The following is a 21974-nucleotide window of genomic DNA, read 5'->3' as shown; positions in this document are numbered from 1 at the left end:
TAATACAGAGCTCTTTTTGTATTTCCGTCATCCGAGTAATTCATGGCCTTTTTCCTTTTTGACCTTTTTACTGTCTGTGACCCTTGCGCAGCTGCTGGTTGGTATGGCAACCTAGTATAGGCGCATTCTATGTTCCGGCTGGCCTGGTGGTCGTGGTGACCTGGATCTACTTCCTGTGCACCGTGGCCCGCCTGAGGTGCCGGAAATCCCAGAGGGCCAAGGAGCCCTCGTGCTCCACCTCTGGGTCGACCCCGGTGCCCGAGGTCCAACCGGCTCTCGGCGGCAGCGCCAGCCTACTCTCGTCGGACTCCGCGGTCAGCCCGGTGCATGCTGGGACGTCGCCGGAGGACCACCACTCTCTGAAGGCCCAGTTCCTGGCGCTGCTGGTGACCCAGTTCGTCTTCATGCTCACGTGGTGTTGCGGGGCGATGGCCATGTGGCACATGGACAGGGAGAGGAAGTTCTTCAGCTGCCTGTACGGGGGGGACGACCACAGGCCTGGGCATCTTCCTGGTCCTCCACCACTGCTTCAAGCGTCTGGACGTCCAGGCAGCCTGGCTGAGCTGCTGTCCGGGATACCGCCACTCCCAGCCCGTGCCCGGCTACAGCGCCCCCTGCGTGGACCCCTCCCCTGCCGGTCGGAGCGCCTCGGAGAGGGGATCGCAGCTCTTCAACGGGTGTCCTGCGGAGCCCAACAACTACTCGTCCTCCGCCAGGTCGTCCACCACGCACAGCGGGACGGGCAGCGCCGGCACCGGACCCTGCAAGCTCACCAACCTCCTGCAGGTGGCACAGGACAACGGGCACGGCGGCACACGAGCGCCGGGCGGGGGCGGAACCAACACCAGCACCAGCACGGAGAACCACAGCGGCGGCAAGGCAACCGAGGACGGGCCGCCGGCCACCGGGAACACGGGCGTTCCCGCACAGCAGCCGCACCGGAGGAAGGCCGGCGGGCGAACTAAAGCAGGCGGTGCTCTGTACCACCACCGGGGGGAGGGCAGGGGACACTATCGGCTGAAGGCCGTGCGGGGCGGCGGGGGTGGGGGTAGCGTAGGGGCCCTGGGCCCGCCTGGGGCCGAACAAGTGCATCACCTTCACAGGCCCGCCACCAGCGAGAACGGGAGTCTCCGGAACAGCCACTCGGAGAGCCAGAACGGGCCGCTGACCAATGGGAGGCCCCGTGGGGAGGGGCTAGCGACTAGCGCCTCGGAGGGCAGCGACGGCGGCAGCAGCGGGAGCAGGCGGCCTTTTCCTTTGGCGCCCTCTGTGGCGAGCCGCGTGGCACTGCAGCAGAACGCTCAACGCCGCAGCGCCAGCCGGGACAACCTCAAAATGGCCGCCGCCGTCGACAGGGACACCAGGCGCAGCTCGTTTCCGCTGAACGTTGCCATAGCAGCAGTCGTCGGGACGACCTCCTCGCCGGGGGTCGCCACGCCCAATGGGACCCTGAAAGGCTCTGTGATTCAGCTGGACGCGAGCGGGACAGACCAATCGCAGGGCTCGGTCGGGATGAGGGGCGGGATTTGGAAGAGCGAGACGACAGTGTGACGGTGTCCTGTAAGCAGGACGGCGTAAGCAGCTACCGTTGTGTGTTCGTAAGGAAGTGTGCATCAAAACAAATGTCACTGACACCTGACTTCCTCCATGATTAGCGTCCTGTACACGATATTTTCACAAACGCGCAGTGAACTTTTGAGTCATCTGTGTTTTCCTGAAACACACCACGCTGTTCGCCCCATAACTCCTCGTGCTTTGGTCTCGTGAGGGCTTCCATACAATTTGGTGCCAGATGTAGAAAACTGACAATTCTGTTCTGTTGTATATGCAACAGCTGACCCTCCAAAAAAAATGTGCAGCAGTGTTACTTGTGACTTGTTTGTCTTTTATTACACTAACATTAGTTTCAAAGGCGACGGCTAGAAAGCGTTTCACTACCTTAAGGTATCTGTACAATTTATCCATTAAGATTTTTGTGTCTATGCATATCGCTAGAGATGGACCTCGAGGTGCATTCCTTTTATACATAATGTCTGTCTTGCTTTGTGCTTGTAAATTAGTGTGTAAGGAAATGCTTGTGTGTATGTATGTGTGTGTGGTATTGAGAGTTAAAGAGATGTATATGTGTAAATGTGTGTAAGCATGAATGTGTGGATGTAATTACAGTATTACCATTACAGTATTTAGTTCTTTTCACTCTAGAGCACTGAAAAATACCTCTTGGCCTTATCTAGTCATTCCAACATTAATGTTAAGGACTTACCGAGAAAATTGCTTCCTCTCCACGATTTTCTGTGGAACAGGAATTAGCACTGGGATTGTTGGTCTTTTTCTGCTGATAATACTGTTCTGAAGCAGGAAGTAAACCAATCACTGACCCCCTTTTGGCCAAGATCATAGTGAAAAACATTAATCTACACTGCCCTCTACTGGATCACTTATGCCATTTTTTTCAAACGCATGGATATTGGCAGGATATTTGGACAAAAGCCACTTTCACCATATTACTGCTAAAACAAAGTTGTGGTTGTGATGTATTGAGAAAGCTGGGTGCATAAGGACAATCTGAAGTTTTATAAATCATGTGTGACATGGTTTTAGGATAGCACTTGGAAAATGTCTCTGTCTCACACCAAATCATGGTGGCCCAATGAAGACAAAGAAAATGTTTTTTTATTATTATTCCTGAAAGTCAGTATTAACAGATTCAGGGTTTTTTGTTGTATTTTTCTTTGGGGTACATTGTCAATTTGTAATTTATAGTCTACATCACCATTGGTGAAGTGATGTTTTGTTCACAGTTCTAAATCTATCTTGCTTTTCTCAGACATTTACCCTTACATATAATGTAGGCTACTCCACACAGACTATTTCTAATGCAAAGCAAAAGTATTCAGTGTTGTTTGGAAGGGTTTCCCAAGTTCTCTGTCATGATGGGAAAAAAATAAGTCAGGTTTATGTTCAAAAATAATGTTCAGTGAGAATTTTCCTTTGTCGGTGTAAATTATACTTATTCTGTGTATACAGAACCAGCCTGGTGGGAATCCCCCAAATCCTTCCACATCAGGTTCCTCCTGAGGAACCCAGCGTGTGTTTGTCTTATATGAGTAAAGATGTAGTATCTAGGGGAGAAAGGGGACAGCAGTGTTGGACATGAGACAATCTGCACTATGCCAAACCAGTAGTCTCTTCTTATTTATGATGTCATATGCAATTCTGACCTTCGGTGGCAAAGTTACGCTTTCCAGAGGCTGTTGTTTATTCACATGTTGAGTCTGTTCTAGATTCAAACTGCTGGCTTTTCTTTAACACATATGTTCAGGGATTTATGCCAAAGATGCTTTGTGTTTAACACTCTCTTGACACAGTATTTGCAAATAAGTTTCTTTTTTATCTCTCTCTCTCTTTCTTTCTTTCCTTACACATCAGAAATCTCCCTATAATGTCAAAGCAATCAGTTAAAAAAATATTGCAAGATACAAAAATTTTATGTCCATATTTATTGAAGCATATTAATGTCAGGACATGTAGGCTAACAAATAACACATGCTTTTTTACAAGGCAGTTGTTTCCAGTACTGTTTTATTAGTAAAATGACAAGCTTGGATGGTGTGAAAGGATTGAGTGCTCCTTTAAAAGCAGACACGCTCCTTATTGTGATCAGCCAGTCCGCATTTCCTTTTGCATAACTCAAAACTGCATTTTGGCTTAGTGACATGGTTCCATAATAAAAGTTTTAAACACCCTGTGTGATTCTCAAAAATCTAGCATACAGTCATTTGGTTTTGTTATACTCACCACTGCACAGTGCCACATTTTTTTTGTTTGTTTGTTTTGTTTTTTGTTGTTTTTTTTTATTTAAACAAGCCATGGTGTTTGCATTCACATTTTCCTGTCCCTATGCATACATATTTTGGTCAGCATAAATTTAGTAGACTGTTCATCCAATAAAGATTGCTTCTGCTGTCATCTCATTGTTAAAAAGGGAGATTTCAAAATTAATGTGTATTTATATTCTCAATGCCTCGATATGGAAATTTAAATCTTTTTTTTCAGTTTCAGTAATATATTTGCTTTTAAGATCGTGCCTTACCAAAAATTCTGATGCAAAATAAAGACTTTCTAATTAACTAGTACTGAATCAAGCGTATCAGTTGTTATACTCTTACCGGCCCTTATCTACAGAGCTTCGTTGAACGCAAACGTTTTGCATTTCCTTGACGCCACGTGAAATGTAAATTTTCTCCTTAAACCAATCACGAAATTACTGTTAGTAATTGACAAGAAATATGTCCAATTAGATCACAGGACCTTTGATCTGGGTGGGGACTAATTCACCGTGGAACCTGGGTGTGATGCTCTCCAGTTCTTAGTTTAGCTGTTGGTTATAAGTAGACCTAAAGCTGTTTACTTCTTCTCTCTATGCCCGATAGGGATTTGAAGCTCAAGCTGTTTCATTTTTCAGGAAATGTTAGCTCCTGCGCCTTTCCATTCGTGTAAGCTCCTGTAACGTCGTTAGCTACGTTGTTGCTAGGCGCTGCTCAGATGGTGTTATTGTTGAGATTTTACTCCTATAGGCCTCAGCTAGCATTTATAATATGCTAAGTTTATAATAATAATTATTATTATTATTAGGAGTTGCAGTAGTACTTGGCTAACCGTCTACGTCACAGCTGTTGATTTTTTAAAATAATTTATTAAATAAGCTTATTACAGGAACAATTTGTATAATTGCAAATTACATTAATTTAGGAATCGTTTTAATCGTTTGTTTTAGTTTGGTTATATTTATTATATAAAACTTTTATTATACAAAAGTTTTATTACTTTTTTATGGGAGCTAATATGTGAACGTATAGTAAACGATGGAGGCAGCTGTAGGCTGGGTACTCCGAGTGCGCGTGACTTACCTGGACACGCCACCTCGCGCAAACAAGCCACGCGCAGCCTCGCGTCACGCCGGGGGCGGAGTCAGCGCTGTCATATAGCTCCTGCAGCCACCGCGTGGCTTGAGTTGCGCGTGCGTCCGCGAGAACGGGCTTCAAACGACACCGCGCTACTAGGTGGCTGTTCTGTTTCGGCAGACGAAGACTCCTAAATCAGCCCCGGACACCGTTAACATGTCCCTAGCTGACCAGAGCCAGCAGTGGTACCCCCACCAGCGTGCAGGTGACGGTGTTGCAAGCGCGGAACCTGCGCGTCAAAGGCAAGAACGGAACCAACGATGCCTACGCCATCATACAGGTGGCCAAGGACAAGTTCTCCACCTCGGTGGCGGAGAAGTGCGTGGCGCCGGTGTGGAAGGAGGAAGCCACCTTCGACCTGCCCATGTTCCAGAGTGGGAATGCGGACCGGTGTACGCTGTATGTCATCATTATGCATCGCGCCTTGGTGGGTCTGGATAAGCTTTTGGGACAAGCGATCATCAACTTGCTGGACATCCACGATAACAAGTCCCGCAAGAAGACCGAGTAAGTCTCCTTAACAAAAAACATGACATTCATAAGATCAGGAAGACTAGGTTGTTATAGTGTAATAAAAAATGTAAATTAGATTGCATGCCCCCCCCCCCCCCCCCCCCCCCCCCCCCCCCCCCCCCCCCCCCCCGGCTGTGTTTTCTGGGTGACACATCTTTTTGCACATTTCAGTAGTTTCCATTCCCTGGGATATCATTAATCAGCTTTAATGTGCCAGAATTCATTTGGTATGAGTATGTTTTTCCAACATCTGATCCACTTGGTGACCTCATTTTATTTGTGTAAGCCGAGCCTCCCTGTGCTGTGGTTCACACTGAAACATTTAGTGGGACCTGTTGGACTTGTAGCGTGTAAACATCAAATACAGATTTGCTGATGGGTTGTCATGGAGGGCAGGTATAAGGTTACATACCATTGTTGGTTCTTTAGTCATCATTGGTGAGCTGTGTGAGTCTAATGATGATCTAATGTAAGTTAGTAATAATCTTATAGACATGTACAAGCCCATTGAGAAATACTGGATAGTTGAGGTGTTAATCAAATGATGTGTGTGCTAGCTGTCAACCCACAACATTTAAAAGTAATTATTTTGATTAATTCATGAACTTTTTAATAGCTTTGTCAGTTGTCAATTTGTTAGTTGTGTATTTAGAAAACCACTGTGGAGTTATGCGTGTGTTCAGAAGTCATACAAAACGATTATACGTAGTTGTGACGCTTTGTTGCAATTTCAAATGACAGGCTTGTGCTATTCTAGATAAACAGACATGTGTGCTTGTGTCCTTGTAGTGTTCGACACTTTCCCGCTCACGAAGGCCTTTTTGTTACCATTAGGCTTTAAGGTGTGATGAGGGGAAAAGCTGAACTACGGAGGGAGACCCCAGCGCAGGGCTGGAAGGCTGGCGGTTATCATTTTATTTTAAGTTGAAGAATTGGGTTAGTAGCATCATAAGAGACCAGTAGCACCACAAGCCAACCGTGAGATGTTCTATTAACTCATTGCTGACAACAGAGGGTGTTAGCAGTGGATGACCAAGTCCACAGTAAACGTCTATCCTGCACGTCCCTTTCTTTTATGGTAGGGAAGTTTGTACATTTATTTCAGGCCAGGTGGCTCTAACTATGTCGGATGTGTCGTTTGTGATGGAAGAATGTTCTGTAGGCGCACACTAACACGCAAGCATTTTCTTTTTATACTTTACTAGGTACTTTAATAGGACTTGTCAGTCTAAAGCCCTGAGGGCCAAACCTCTCTCTCTCTCTTTCTACCTAACCTGGTAGGCTAGGGTTGGGACAGCTATGGTGTATAATTAGATACTTTGTTGGGCTTGGTTGCTATTTATCTGTTTTGTTGTCTGCCCAACCTTGTTGAAAGGGCCATTTGATTAGACCTCAAACGTTGCTACAAACAAACTGTTTGACTGCCATTTTATACTACTGTGACATCTGGAACACTCGGTCCCAGTTTTGTTTGATCAGGGCCGACAAGGTAAACAGTCACCAGGTCTTATTTGAGTTTCTGTTCATCGCGATAGAGACTACACTAAGATCAATAAATATTCCAGCCTGCATAGCTTTCTGCATGACTCAAGTGACATCATCCGTTTACCATCTCGTCAAACCTCGCGCGCACACACACACACACACACACATACATACACACGCACATGGTCACTCTTGTACATCAGATGAAACTAAAGGCAATGAGTGTCTCAGGGTCAGACGAGCACCAACGTAGCATGGAAAGCAATCTAGGAAATCCTGGCTTTCCTATCATATCATATCTCTGCTTTTCAAACCAGCCTCCTCCAGAGAAGCCTTATCTGAAGTCCCCTCAGCTCTGGTCTTTTGGCGCAAAGAACATCTCCATTCATCAGATAACCACGTGTCTGATATTACACAGTGTAACTTTTAGACCATAGTTTTTCCTGTCGTCTGCTATGAGAAGCGTGGTAGTTTGTGCCGGCCTATTCTTCGTTTTGCTCTTCTGTGTCTGTGCCCCCACATAACCTCAGTTCTTTTGAAGGGAGAACTGTGATTGAACAGACACAGGTCTTAATTGTGTTTCACCATGTTTGAAATCGACATAGCTTTTTGCTCATTAAAAATTTGGAAAAATGTAGGGCCCAAACCTGTTTTTCTAGCCATCTAGAAAACACAACATTCCTGTTATGTTTTTTTTTTATATAAATTTTTATCTGAATTACATTGGAATGCTATAACACCACTAAAACTTCATGCATGTGATGATTGTAAACTGACCAAGGGTTCTTGAAAGGCTCATGGGTTCATTCATGCAAAATCCTGTCTAGATATGTATCCTCGAATTTCTCCACTGGCCCAAGACCTTTATACAGTACACTGTATTATCATCACGGTGAAAAGGTTATGTACTTTTATTTATTCTGTGAATATTTCCACACCATTGTCACAGTTTAAACTCTCTGCCTTTCCATGTGTGTTTAGTGGCCAAAATAATGAATAGAATTTAATACATAGAAATATATTAATAGAAGTTTGCAGACCCTTTACAGGGTCTACATGGGTACCATGGACTGCTTAATTTGGCAGCATCTACTGGCACAGACAGGTGTGTGAGAACGGTGTCCTCCACCCTGCAGTCCTCCTGGGCTGGACGGCTTGGTGTGGTGGTTTGCAGACACCACATGCCCTGAATCATTTATGACTCATTCACTTCTCATTCCCACATGGCACTGGCTCCAGTGTGAGTGCCAACCACCCACACGAATGACCTTCAGAATTAGGCCCACATAAATATTGGCTTTTTTTTGTCTTCGCCCTGGCCCAGCATTGGTTCCAGACACCAAGTTCTACAGTATAATCTGACTTCTCCCTCCTTGGCCTTCATGGTTCTATAATTTGCTCTAAAGGTACATTATATTTGAAGCCTTCTCCCTTGGGCTCGGAAGTGAAGCATTTTTGTCTGTTCACGTCAACATCTTCCAGTGCTGCCGTCTATGCAAACGCAGCAACAAGGCGTTAACGCCTCATTTGCGTTTTGAGGTCATTGTCTTTTGTTGCAGGTCGCGCCCTGATAGGATGTTCGTGAGAAAGAAGGCGGGTGGATACCTGTCTGTCTGCTTCGGGTTCAACCCGTGTCGTCATGGCCACTCTAAATATATATTGCTTACGGTGCTGTTTTTAAAAGTAACGTGTGTGATGGTGTGTTGCCATTGTTAAGAAGAGTGTAGGTGTGGCCTATTGGCTATTGAAAGACATTATGACATTCTAATGGTTAAACTGAGCAGAATGCAGAGCAGCATGTTACATAATGGAACTATGTTCCTGTTTAACGCCAGATGTTCAGAAGGTGAAGGGAATGTTCTTTTCAGCTGAACTCAAGGTTATGGGAAGGTGTCCCTGCCTATGTTTTGAGCACCAATGGTGTCTCTCTCTTGGATGACTTCATCTGCTATCCTTACTGGCCTTTACTAATCTCGGGTCTTATCTGTCGTGGAGGCATATCTTGAAAAGTGTAATGTACCATCATTTAGCAGGCTATTTGTCACAAGGTTCAGAGTGTAGTTTAATTTCTCTCTCTCTCTCTCTCTCTCTCTCTCTCTCTCTCTCTCTCTCTCTCTCTCTCTCTCTCTCTCTCTCTCTCTCTCTCTCTCTCTCTCTCTCTCTCTCTCTCTCTCTCTCTCTCTCTCTCACACAGTATTGAATTCTGCTTCTTGTTTTTCTTAGCACCCAGTGTTGAGTTACTGTCCTACTTGAGTGTGAATATGGAAGCTTTTGACATTGATCAGCATTTCATCCAAGGGTATTCTTTGTCCTTTGTGAGGGAGTATCTCGGAGATGTACTTTTGGCAAGGTTCATCCATTGTAAAATGCTACCACAGCCCAACACTGTGGTGACGTTCACACACATCACTAGTGATTTTGCACGTTTTTCACTGTTTTCATTTTTCACTATATGCACAAAAGAATAACGCCTACACTTAGAAGCTGACACATGACATCTTAAATGCATGCGAGACCCTTGTTGAACTATGGGATTTTTTAATTAATAGAATATTTATTTAATTAAATACATATAAATTTAATTAATAGCATTACTGGGCAAAAGGAGTATCCTTAAATATTTTGAAGAGGGTTGCACTTCCTCCTTGAGTGCATTTTTTTGTCGAATTATGTATTACCAGTTATGTGTGAACTCTGACTCTACCCTGGGCAGAGACTCATTCCGCTTGTACGCTCAAGCAGGGTTTAATTTCCTTGCATGACGTTTGACTGTTTATATTGGCTTTCTTACAGGCTGATAAGGTGTTGGCATTATCAGCCAAGTGTAGTTCAGTGTATGTGTGAGTTTGGTGGGTTGTTCATGCTTCATTTGGAATGACAATAATGCCACGGTACTGCCCACTATGCAAGGTCATGTGAAGGCAGCAGGTACTGAGCTGCATAGCTGCTTACACACATCAAACAGATAAGCGACAGGTCTGTGTTACATAAGTGACTTAAGCCTTTTTTTCCATGCTGCCATTTGTTTTTTTTTTTTTGTTTTTTTTTTCCTTTTTCTGACCTCCAGAACTGGTTTCGTCTGAATGTTTGCACATCGTGCAGCCTTGCTGCATGCAGAAAAACCTTGTGAAATGAGCGGGACCTTTTGCTCTTTGGGTCCGTATACGGGCTCCTTGTTCCTGTCTGTTAACAATACACTGACCTTCCACTTGGGGACTAAACACGCCCCTGATGGGACGCCTGTAGCTTGCGTCCACTGGCTCCGATATGCTCCGGCTGTTGTACACCATTGCTTTAATGACCGTGGAACACAACGCTCTGTTAACTTTCACTTCCTCTCCTCTCCTTCCACCCTCGTTCCATTGTAGAAGATATTGCGTTACGCCTGCCGGGCATGGGAGTTGATGTTTTTGTGTGAGGTGGTCCGTGACTGACACGGACCATAACTTGGAGATCGAGTTTGCTGTGCGTTCGCGACCCGTTAGACCAGTTCTGAGTGGTGAAGCTTACAGCTAATTTCCATCGCGATGGCCAGAATTCAGCACGATCCCTGGACAGTCTGTCCCCACACGGACATTTCAAGCACGCTTTGATGAACCACAGGGAGGGGAGATTTGTTTTGGGACCCTCCTAGGTTATCTTAACGAGAACTGCCTTATCTGAACCCAGACCGTATTATCACCAGCACATTCCATGAGCTTCAGCTCTCTAGCTCTGTTGATGGACTCCTATTCCTGTTAGTTCTCCCACACATAGTTCCACACTTACAGTGGTACCACCAACCAGCTACGGTTGTTGTCTGACTACATGGGTGTTTTATGAAGAATATTTTAAATAATATTTTGCATAATACTGTTTACAAAAATGTGAGTAGGCCAGTGTTTCCTGGAGAGCTCCTTATAATGGACGTACATAGTTATGCTTTGTAAACTGTGTTGGGCTAGGCAATTCAACACTGGCCCGTGGTACTCTAAGACAAGTCTTTGGCTATGCAGTAATTAATACATACCTCTTAATAATGTAAAGGTGTGAGATCAGACTTGACCACAGATTTTTTAATGTAATTGTTGTCTGACGGATCTGTGCTTCTCAATGTATCACTTCAGTTACAATGCCACTCAAGTTTCCATTTCCTGTATTTTCCCAGGAGGTTACTGAGGCTTTATGTATTGGTTTATATGTACATGCCTAAAAGAACCAGAGGCTACAAGGGAAACATATGACTCCAAACAAAATGTATTTGTGACTGTCACATGAGAACACGTATACACCCTGGGAACCGTTCAGTATCTCACTTCTCCGACAGCCTGGAGGTACAGCAGCATCTCCTCTTCGCACCGCCCACCAACTTCTCCACCAGCCCTGCGTTGGGGTTGGCCTGTTGCGATGCGCATGGGTGGACAAAAGCATGTGGGGTGGTGCGCTTCTGTCCACCCGCTGTGCTGACCGCATGGCTAATCCCCCGCACAGAGGAGATGAGGGGTGTGCGCACACAGCACAAAGACGTAATTGTCTGTTTTTATTATCCGCCCGTGGCCTTCCGTGACCCGTGCGTTGCTGGGACAGGCGTCGGTTCCCGTGGGAGTCACTGGGTGTACAACATGTATACAAAGAGCTCTGTTGCAATCGCTGACTAAATGCATCGTCCGAGTTATTTTGAGCTCTGACTTGAGACCCAGATGTCGTCCTGATAATGAACTGACTAAATCGTTGTCGAGTTTAACCCAAAGCATGTTTGTTTGTTTTCAGCTGGTACAAGCTGGTGGACAAGAGTGGGAAGCAGGACAAGGACAGGGGAGAAGTTCTCCTGGACATCCAGTTCATGAGGAACAACATGACTGCCAGCATGTTCGACCTGTCCTTGCAGGACAAGCCGCGCTCCCGTCTCTCAAAGCTCAAGGACAAGGTCCGCGGCAAAAAGAGGGACGGGCTGTCGGACTCGGCGTCCGCCGTGGTGCCGTCCGCGGTGGGTCAGGTCCTGACGGACAGCGAAGAGGAACCAGAGACTGGCGTGGGCTCTCCCGAAAGCAAGCCGTCGAAGCTGAAGTCTCTGTTCAAGCCGAAGTCCAACCTCCACAAGGGCGTGTCCCAGTCCATGTCCACTCTCGGCACGCTGCCCGAGAAGAACACCTCGCTGAGCAGCAGTAGATCCTCAGGGCTCAATGTGGAATCCCCGGATGGTAAGAGCCCTCACTGTGCAAACACTGTTGTAGGAATTTAATAACGAGCAATTTGGTGTTCACTGAAAATAGGCTTGTTCATTTTCAGTGCTCAAAACAAATGCAGTAACTGTATATTTCCGTATGTGTTTTGATATTTATTTCTATATTTGTTTTTGGTGTTTTTGTCTCAAATAGTTAAACGCAAGTTCAAGTTTCTGGGCCACAAACGAACCAGCAGCACCGACAGCAAAGTGTCTCTAGGCCCTTTCTCTCTGCTGAACCGCTCGAAGCAGAACATTCCTGAGCAGAACCTGTGCATCAACGGCAGCCATGTGTACGCCGAGGAAGAAGAGCCGTCGGCCAACTCTGGCTCCACGCTCAGCCTGAGCGGCTCCGTGAAGGGCTCCACAGAAGACCTGCGCAAATCCCACGAGCGGAACACGTCCGACGTCTCGGTCGACTCGTTCAAGGGCCTCAGCATTCCCACCTACAAGCCCGAGCCGATGGACAGAGCACCGCGTGTTTCGCAGCTCTCCAACGAGGACGAAGACAAGAAGCAGAAGAAGGCGGACGGGCGCCTGCAGGAGCTCCTGGAGCGGCAGGAGGAGCAGGACAGGAGGAGGCAGCAAGATCGAGAGGAGAGACTGAGGAGACAGGAGGAGGAGGACAGGAAGAAGGTGCTGGAGGACCAGCAGAAGAAGCGCAAGGAGGACGAAGAGCAGCAGAAGAAAGCGGAGGAACAGAAACGCCACGAGGAGGCCAGGGTGACCGAGAGACTGTCTTCTCTGTTTGGCCTAGGCAAGAAAAAAGAAGAGCCCAGTCCTCAAGAACGTCCCAGGCACGTGGAAGTTGTTGCCTCCGCAAACCGTTTTGAGGAAATTCCTCTCAGCCCAGACACCACCACCACTTCTTTCTTGGAAGGGAGCCCAGCAGATCCAACAAGGGGAGTGCAGCCCACCTTTGCTCCAGCGCCGCCCACCAACGCCTTCCCTGGTCGGACACCCAGGGTTTCTGCTGTTAAACCAAGGTGAGTTTTCAGATGATCTTCCTGCATTCCAGTGAACACACAGCAGCACGTCTGCTGAGTTCTGAACGACATTGGAGACCCCCTCAAGATAACACGAAGGCCTTTTTTTTACCCAAAGGCAAATGTTACCGCTCATTCCTCAACTTCAGCTATTAGGTGATTATACCTGTTAGGGAGTCTTGTGATCCTCTGAAATTATAATGAGAAATCTCAGACGCGTGCAGTGTAACCTTCTCAGCCTGGACCCGAGACAGCGTAGTGAATGGTAAGTTGAGCTGACTGCTAATGTGGTCAGTTAGGAGCAGGAATAAGAGTTCACATCTGCGAGGAAAAGAGACTGTAATTCCACTACACTAACCTCCGTCTGCTGGGCCTCTGTGGCAAACCACCTGATCTTTTACGGGGGGGACCCCTACATTCACACCGTCGTTTTCAACTAATACCTTTCCGTGTGACTAAATGCTCAGTGCATGTTCACAAACATAAATGACTCTCTAAACCATTTACTGAAATACAGAAATATAAGAGTATAATACACATTTTAAATCATAAAGTATAAATAATTTGCTTAAAGAAGCTTAAATCTGTTGACGTTAGTCAACTTTGTTACTGAAAGAGGTTTGGCAAACCATGTTTTCGAACATGCACTGAGAATTAATAATGCATCTATTAATCACTTGACAGAAGCTCCTTTTTGTATATATATGAATTGTGTATATATATATGAATAACAGTGTTGTGTAAAGAGGCATGATGAAATTCAACACCTTTTAAATGAAAGCTCATTTCCTACCCTCTCTGTGCTTTCTGTTATTAGGGGAGGGTTTAAAGGACTTGTTTTTTCACCATGACATAAATAGCTCACTGGTTTTCTGTGAGAGTGGTTGAAGGCCGAGTCCTCTGCTGCTGTCAGCATCACATAGTGATACTAGCAGCTACTGATCAACACTCAGCCTGCTCTAAGCCAACCATGGATCTTTCTTCTTCTACAGTGTAGTTTCTCTGTTTTCCTTTTCTTATCTTTGTTGTACGATAAATGTTCTCAACTTATTTGGTGGAGTAGCATTTGAGTCTTGTCTTTTTGAATTTCTTCCATTCTTGTCAAATTATCAGCATCAAAGGTGTATGTCTGTAATAATACCTTGACAGAGTCACTCATTTAAGGCTGATTTGTGATCTAAATCCTGCATATGCCGCCCTCTGCATTATCCCATAATCAGGTTGTCTTGAGTGGTCTTAGCTAATCCCTTCCTAACCTGTTTTAAAACAAAGGATTGTTGACTTCTTTCTTAAATGCACCCCATTGGACCAGTTTAGCAGCAGTGGTCTGATTGGCTAGAAGGGAATGTTGCTCAGCGTGTCAGCTGAGGTGCACAGGTATGGAGAGAAACGGGTTACACACGCGTGATCTGGCGTCATGCACTCCCAGACTGTGACTAACATGCAGTGTGTGAGTGAGGATGGCTAATGACTTGTTGCTTTTTTCCTGATCCTTGAGACTTTTCACTCACATGTAGGATTATGAGGAAGTATTAATATAGTTTCCTTCAGGTGGTGAGTAGTGTGTGTGTGTTATTTAATGTTTTGTTATTAAAGATGGGTTATGCTGGGGATATTGGACTTAAAATAGTGTATAGTTAGTGCTTTCTGTAATGTTGGGTGTGTTTTTATGATTTTGGAAATGGTATGCGTGCTGTTGAGTCATGACTATAATTTCAAGTCCCACATTAGTGGAAATGGCAAACCCTGAGATTCTATTCTGAAAATGAAGATTTTGTTTATGTTGCATATGTAAACAAATGGTTTGCCCTTCTGAGTTCCTCTCCTATTTGCTTTTGGTCTTAACTGACCTTGAAAGAGGATATCAGTTGTTTCTAATATAATTCAAATATTACTGAAGTAAAAAATAAAATGGTTTTATAGTAGAAGTACAGTGATGGCATAATAATGAAAATAGTAATACAAATACGTCTGCAGTAACAGGTGTGACCTTGATAACGAGACAGTAGTAATGATCACTAAAGCACATGTCCGAGAGCAGTTAATAAGCTTTAGTTGATTCAGACGCTTTATTATTTAATTGATGTAGAGCTTAATGTTAGCTCTGTGTGTGCCTGCGCGTGTGAATTTTCATTGTTTGTGGGCAAACCAGAATGATGACTTTGAATAGGTCACGTTTTTTTGTTGTGTTACTGTCCAAACTAATGTGACTAGTGTGACGTAATTAGGACTAAAGGACGGAGTCTGAGAACTGGCAGAGTGTTTAGTCACTGTGGTACTAAAGAGCAGTTCGGCTCAAATTGGTGTTTTATGTTCTTGCTCCTTGGCAGATCGGCTCTTGGTCCGAAGTGTGAAACAGATAATACCAATCCCCTTGATTCTCCTACCACCTCAGACATCCACAACACTGTCACTGCGTCTGTCCTCCAGACGCCACCTCCCTCTAACGAACCTTTTGAGTCTTTTGATATGTTTTCGAATCTTCACACTTCTATGGCACCTCCTAAACCCCAGAGAACTGAGAATCTTTCAGGAGTCGACTACACCACCAGCATGCCTCAAAAAAAGCACAAGGCCCCTAATCCACCCAGTTACCCTGGAGTTCCCTCCAATGAAAACCACAATCCAAAAAATGGATCAAATCCATCAAACTCTCAACAAAGACCTTCTCTTCCTCTTCCTGATTATGATGCACTCTTTCCCAAGAGGAAGCATGGGGTTATGACTAGCACTCGTTGGGAACATATCATAGCTGAGGTCAACCAAAGAAAAATGGATGGCCAAATTCAGCTCATTGGAGAAGAAATGAGTGTGGACGGCCCCAATGAACGTAATAAATCGGCTGTTTTGAAAGACGGGAACGTCGCAAACCTCAATCAATATCCCGTGGATCAGGAGGAGGAGTCCTCGCGCTCCACAAAAGCAGTGGCACCTAAACAGGCTCTAACCCCGCCAAAGACATCTACTCTGACAACAGCAAGACAGCTGCTTAGGGTCAATTCCAAGCAAGCTCATATAGCCGAACCATTGTATGCTACCGTGAACAAGCCTAAGCAAGTACATTCCCCAGAACCAATTTATGCTACTGTAAACAAGTCCAACCTTTTTAGAGCCAAAGCTTTGGGCACTGGTCCAGTACCAAATGTCCAGAGTCAGCAAGAAACTCTAGTAAGAGAACAGAAACCAGTTGGCACCGCTGGCCAAACCCCAGAGCCAAAAGAAAAGCCGATACCAACAGCGAGAAAAAAATCAAATTATCCAGAAGACTCAAAGACTGATAATGCCACAGGGCTGCCTTCAGCAAAACCTAGGCAAAGAGCTCAAGACAAAGAACCAGTCATACAAGTACAACCAGAGCAGGCTATTCTAACACCATCAAAAAGTGCTCAGATGGAAAGAAAAAATGAAGATTCCTTTACAAGAAGGTCCACAGAGGAGAATGCTAGTTTGGAGGAAAAAATGCCCAGGCCTAAATCAGGTGATTCATCATCATATATTGCCAGAACTGTAGATATTGCAAAAAAACAACCAGTTACAAATCACACCAGTGCTCTGAGTAAATATGACCCTTTCCCAAATGATAAGCTTATTTCTCAAGACCCTTGGGCCATGCCACAGCAGGACACAGATCAAGATGACCTGTTTGCTGATGGCCCAAAACAAGCAAAGAAACCTGAAGATCAGTTCGTAACTCCAGACAATTTTGAAAACATTTTTGGACCTAAAAATGAAACTGACCCATTCTATAGTTCTGCTGAAACAGAACATGAAACTCCCACATCCAAAGATAAAACGGATACTTTCTTTGGATCACCTGCATCCCAAGATCAGACAGATTCACTCTCTGGATATGCCGCATACAAAGATGAAACGAATTCCCCAAAAACCCAGAGGAACTTAAGTCCGTCCATATATTCGCAGAAGAAAAAACTGGCACCTCAGCCTCCTAGTAACTTGGAGAAAAACATAATGAAGAAAACCATTACGGACAAACCAGCCTCCCAGCCTGTTCAAGATGATGTTGAATTAACTGTTACTAGTGTTGCTGGACCACATATTGGTGAAAGTAAGACCACTACCTCAAAAGCCATCCTAGGAAAAGATCCTTTTGCTTCCCCCACGCATGTGTCACTCTCCTCAGCTGCATCAGAACTACTACCTGGAAGTGTGTCTGGGGGCAAGAGCACACTCAGAGTCTCACCCTCTGAGGTTCAGTCAGTCACCTCGCCAAGCAGTACAGGAGGTGGGGTACTGAGCCCTCGCAGGTGAGAATAATCCTGATGCCACCCTATTTTGTAAGCAGCAAATCCTACTAACCCTGAGACTCTTGACTTTCTTGTTTCCGAGGTGCTCTGCTCTCTGCTCTTCTCAAAAAGATCACTCTCTTTCCATTTTGAGTCTGTTGTCCTTAACTATGGTCAACTTGAGATTGGCTGGTGATTCACTGCTGCTTGTTCATCACAAAACAAAACCATGATCTGCTGAAAGATGCTTTCAAGGACAGATATGAAATTTAAAGGACTGTTTTTGTACTATTAGTGAATAATATGGACATTTGTTTCAGAGCTTGGTATTTTCTAGCCAGGAATGTTTTTTGGGGTTTTTATTTATTTATTTATTTTTGGACACTGCTTTAATTGTTATAAATTTACTGGTTACAATTAAATTGGGGTTTATGCTGCATTGGGTGAAAGATTTTGTTGGATCAAGCTATAAATTTCGAGTGTCTGCAATATCTTGCCTACCATAACAATGTAAATAATCTGGTTTCAACAAGTGTTGTGTGTTTTACTCACTGGGTGTATTTTACTATACTTTATTAATAGCTCAATGATGGTCCCTTTATGGTGGGAAAACTAACAACGTTCTTGTATTTTTAATCTCTCTTAAATAATTTTCCTTTGCTCACTCTGATGACCTGTAAATCAGCCCACAGCCATTTTGATTATTTGTTCAGATTCAGTAAATTTGAAACCTGAATGACACTTTCAAGCACTGAATCTGGGATAATGCAAAGTGTTTTATCATATGTTTTCTTTACTTTTAGTTATGACCCCTTCATTGTACTACTTTCTCACATGGTCCATGAGGTTTTGCTACACTAAAGTCTGTTCTTCCTCCTTTTTGCCTTAGACCCCATCCAGTGAAACCAATGAACACACCTGAAAATCAGCCATCTAGTAACATCTCCATGGTGAAAGACTTGAAGTCAACAATCATCCGAGAAGTGACTGAGAAATCAAAGGTGAGCGTATTTATGCGAACAGCAGACTAATGCAGACACTTGACGTTTCTCATTCCATCAGATGTTTCTCACATAAGCTCATGCTTTGTTGATGTTCCCTCTCATGTTTTCTCCTGCCCTTTCCTCAGACGTCCGAGGGCGGCCCATATACCCAGCTCACTCAAGAAGAGCTGATAACGCTGGTGGTCAAGCAGCAAGTTGAGCTCTCCAAGAAAGACAGCAAGATCCTGGAGTTGGAAGACTACATTGACAACTTGTTGGTACGCGTCATTGAGGAGCAACCCAGCATCCTATTGGCTCTTAACTCCAAAGTTTAGGATGAGGGCCAGCACACGGGGCTGTGAACTGAAGCAGTGAATGGAGGAGATAGGGGACTTTGGTAATTAGTGCTTCCCATATCTCTGGTGGGTCAAGTGCTCCAAGAACCAAGCAATCAAGAAAAGACGATGTGTTCCAGGCTACTATCTGAACGTTATGGTTTTCAGTACACCCCTCTGAACACCTGCGTTTGCTTTTCAGTTTGCTTTGGTTGGGTTTCTTTTTATTTTGATAGAAATAAGTGAAGGTGAATTGTATGTGCTGGGAAATCTACTGTTGCCTACCATAAAGTTGCATTTGTACCATTCTGGCCTTATCTGGGGCCCGAAGGGTGAAATCAAGGCTGTGGCGCAGTGCTGTATCCTGCTGCCTGCCTGCTGTGCACTGAAAGCACTTTCTGTCTGGATGCAGAGATCCTTTCACAAAGGGTGTCAAATGAAGGATTACCAATGTTCTGCATTTTGTCTTAATTTGTTTTTTTTTTTTTTTTTACGTTCTACAAATTGACTTCAGTTATTCACAAACGAAGAACCCTTAAGTTTGCGTTCCCATTATGATTTGTACTTGGACATACAGCTGTAATGGGTCGTAATCCTGGACTGTTGCTGGTGTTTGTCATTGCAGTAAGAGTGATGGATCTCTCTTTATTCTGCACTCCATACATCCTGGCTGAGCATTGATGTTTTTGCTCTTGATTGACAAGTGTATTTTCTATCAGACAATAGTCAGTACATTACTAGCAACCCATGAGCATATGAGGGAATATATTTTATTTGCAAGATCACAGCTGTGAATTTGAACACTGACTAAAGGAATTTTGATTATGTTGGTTTTGTTGTAATCATTATAATTGTGTAATCACTAAGCCTACACCTAGTTTATGGGTAGTCTTGTAAATGAAGATGATCACCACTAAACTGTTCTCGTACGTGCTCAAAGATAGTGTTTTCATTAATTTATTTCTTCTATTTTTAGTTTTATGATCATTTAACAAATTGTTTTATGTAAAACAAGGTTGCTATGGTGTGTGTGTGTGTGTGTGTGTGTGTGTGTGTGTGTGTGTGTGTGTGTGTGTGTGTGTGTGTGTGTGTGTGTGTGTGTCCGTGTGTGTATATATATTTTACTAAGTTTTTGCTAAGTTTGCTTCCATAATTAACCAAGGATTACATGTTTTTTTAAGCGCAGAGTTTTGATCAGTCAGTATATTGCTCTGCACAATATGTACACCTTTATGTATACCAAGGTTATGCTACAAGGGAGGCCTTTTAAAGGACCGTACTACACAAGAGAAGGATGGTTGTACTACACACTGGTAGTTCAGTGATCCCTGTTTGAACTTATAGGGACATTGCAATAAGACTAATTTATTGTATACTTGTGCCTTCTTGGTTCTTTCTATGTAATAATTTCTTTCTACATTTTGATGATCAAATATATTTTGGATAAAGTATGTTTATTGTTTAATAGATGATAATTTTATCTGTTTATTGCAATGGGAGAGTAACTGAATGCTCATGTATTCTGCTCTACAAAACCAAATAAAAATATTAAATCCTGTACCTTCTTTGACGCTGGTTGATATTTTTTCACTTGTACATCAGTGTATTTTGTCCTCAAAATCAAGTATTTACTGAACGATACCATGTTTTTCACAGGTTGTTTAAAGTTTACAGTTGTTTACAGCTTTGGTACATCTCACATCATTATTAACATTTGCACAACAATAAGTTCATTTCTCAAAACGATTAGTACGAAGTGCAAAACCTGACCTGCAAAACTTAATAACCTGCAAAACTGTGTCACTTACTCAAAATGGATAGTTTAGTCCTCAAAAGGAAGTATTCATGTCAGTAAAAATATCAGGGTCCTCAAAATAAGTCCAGACACCATTGTAAACAAACAAGATGTAGAACATGTAAACATTATAAACAAAAAAGTCAAGTGGCTTGGTCATGTTTTCATCAGGACTGTTCACTCAGCTTTCCCAATGCCCAAAGGTCAGGTCATGGTGACATTACCTGAAAATGCTCAAGACAGCACTATACATTATTCACACGCCCAGTTGAAATCTACAGGCAACTGACTGTATTTAGTGAAGTAAATGTGCATGTTTCATTTTTTACTGCATATGCTCTATGCGATTCCAGGATGTTCACAGCATTGGGTAAAAGCAAAGTACAAATGTATTTACAGCAAACATTAGCAACACCCCCTTTGGGTAGAACTGTGCACAAGTGTAAACAATCACAGTGTATATTGGAACATACTGTACTGTAAATCATTCTCGCACATCCAGACGTTCCTGTCTGACTGGCCACATATTTTCGTCAACATCACAGAGAATATCTTCCCTTGCAATGCAAGGGACTTATCTTCTTGAGTGGCCAATCCACCCTCTGCAGGACTCTGCTGGGACGTCGCCACTGGCAGGGCCATTTGGGTATGTGGATGCCAGCAATACATCGTCCATCTCCAGGTAGAGAAAAACTGCTCTACTGCACTAAGGAATGGAGAGTTGCGAGGGAAAAATTCCACCAGCATCGTTTTCATGGGCTGCAAACCACTGTGAGCCAGTCTGAGTGGTTTTTTTATTTTATTTATTTTACCTTTATTTAACCAGGAAAGACTCATTGAGATTTAAAACCTCTTTTCCAAGAGTGTCCTGGCCAAGACAGCCACATAAAACATTTAAAATACAACAACAGATACACAAAAACATAGACAAGAAATGTCATACAGTTAAATATTAGTACAATTACAGAAGCCAAATGATCTGTTTTGTCTGTCCTTTAAAATTGATTTAAAATTCCCCAGAGTGATGAGAGAAGATAACTTTAATTCCTTCTGCAAGTTGTTCCAGGCGGAAGGGGCAGAATATTTAAAAGCCTTTTTACCCAGTTCTGTTCTGACCTTTGGGACCTGCATCAAAATGATGTCCTGAGAGCGCAGGCCGAAATGGCTGATGGGTCTAGTCAGAAGTGAGCATAAATAAGAAGGATGGTGCCCAAGAATGCATTTGTAGATGAAAAACAGCCAATGAGACAGTCTACGATCAGTCAGAGACGGAATTTTTGCATTTGCATACAAGGTACAATGGTGGGTTTTATAGCAGCAGTTAGTCATGAAACGCAGGGTGCAATGATAGACAGCATCCAATTTTTTTAATTGTCGGGCTGAAAAACACACGTTATCCCATATTGCAACAAACTTGTTGAGAATGTCTCCCTTTAGACTCATCTCATTCTCAGGGATTATGTGGC

The 21974-nt window shown here is 43.9% G+C and overlaps 2 protein-coding genes across 2 annotated transcripts in view; both read left to right on the top strand.

Annotated features, from left to right (window-relative positions):
• adgra2 (adhesion G protein-coupled receptor A2) overlaps positions 1 to 4121 on the top strand; it is a 49892-nt gene extending 45771 nt beyond the window's left edge. Inside the window, 2 exon segments of the mRNA XM_076989119.1 lie at positions 92 to 479; positions 481 to 4121. Of these exon segments, the coding sequence (XP_076845234.1) occupies positions 92 to 479; positions 481 to 1551 (1459 nt within the window). The 3' untranslated portion in view covers positions 1552 to 4121.
• Positions 4122 to 4895: 774 nt separating this feature from the next.
• rab11fip1a (RAB11 family interacting protein 1 (class I) a) lies at positions 4896 to 20273 on the top strand. The gene is given in 7 exon segments (XM_076989120.1): positions 4896 to 5153; positions 5155 to 5471; positions 11712 to 12142; positions 12320 to 13151; positions 15482 to 17416; positions 18285 to 18396; positions 18525 to 20273. Coding segments are annotated over 7 exon segments (3849 nt in total). The 5' UTR covers positions 4896 to 5120; the 3' UTR covers positions 18714 to 20273.
• The last annotated feature ends 1701 nt before the right edge of the window (positions 20274 to 21974 follow it).

The sequence above is a fragment of the Brachyhypopomus gauderio genome, unplaced genomic scaffold, assembly GCF_052324685.1.
Source record: "Brachyhypopomus gauderio isolate BG-103 unplaced genomic scaffold, BGAUD_0.2 sc65, whole genome shotgun sequence".
Taxonomy (NCBI): Eukaryota; Metazoa; Chordata; class Actinopteri; order Gymnotiformes; family Hypopomidae; genus Brachyhypopomus; species Brachyhypopomus gauderio.
The sequence above is the reverse complement of the archived record's forward strand: the minus strand, read 5'-3'. Positions and strand labels throughout refer to the sequence as shown.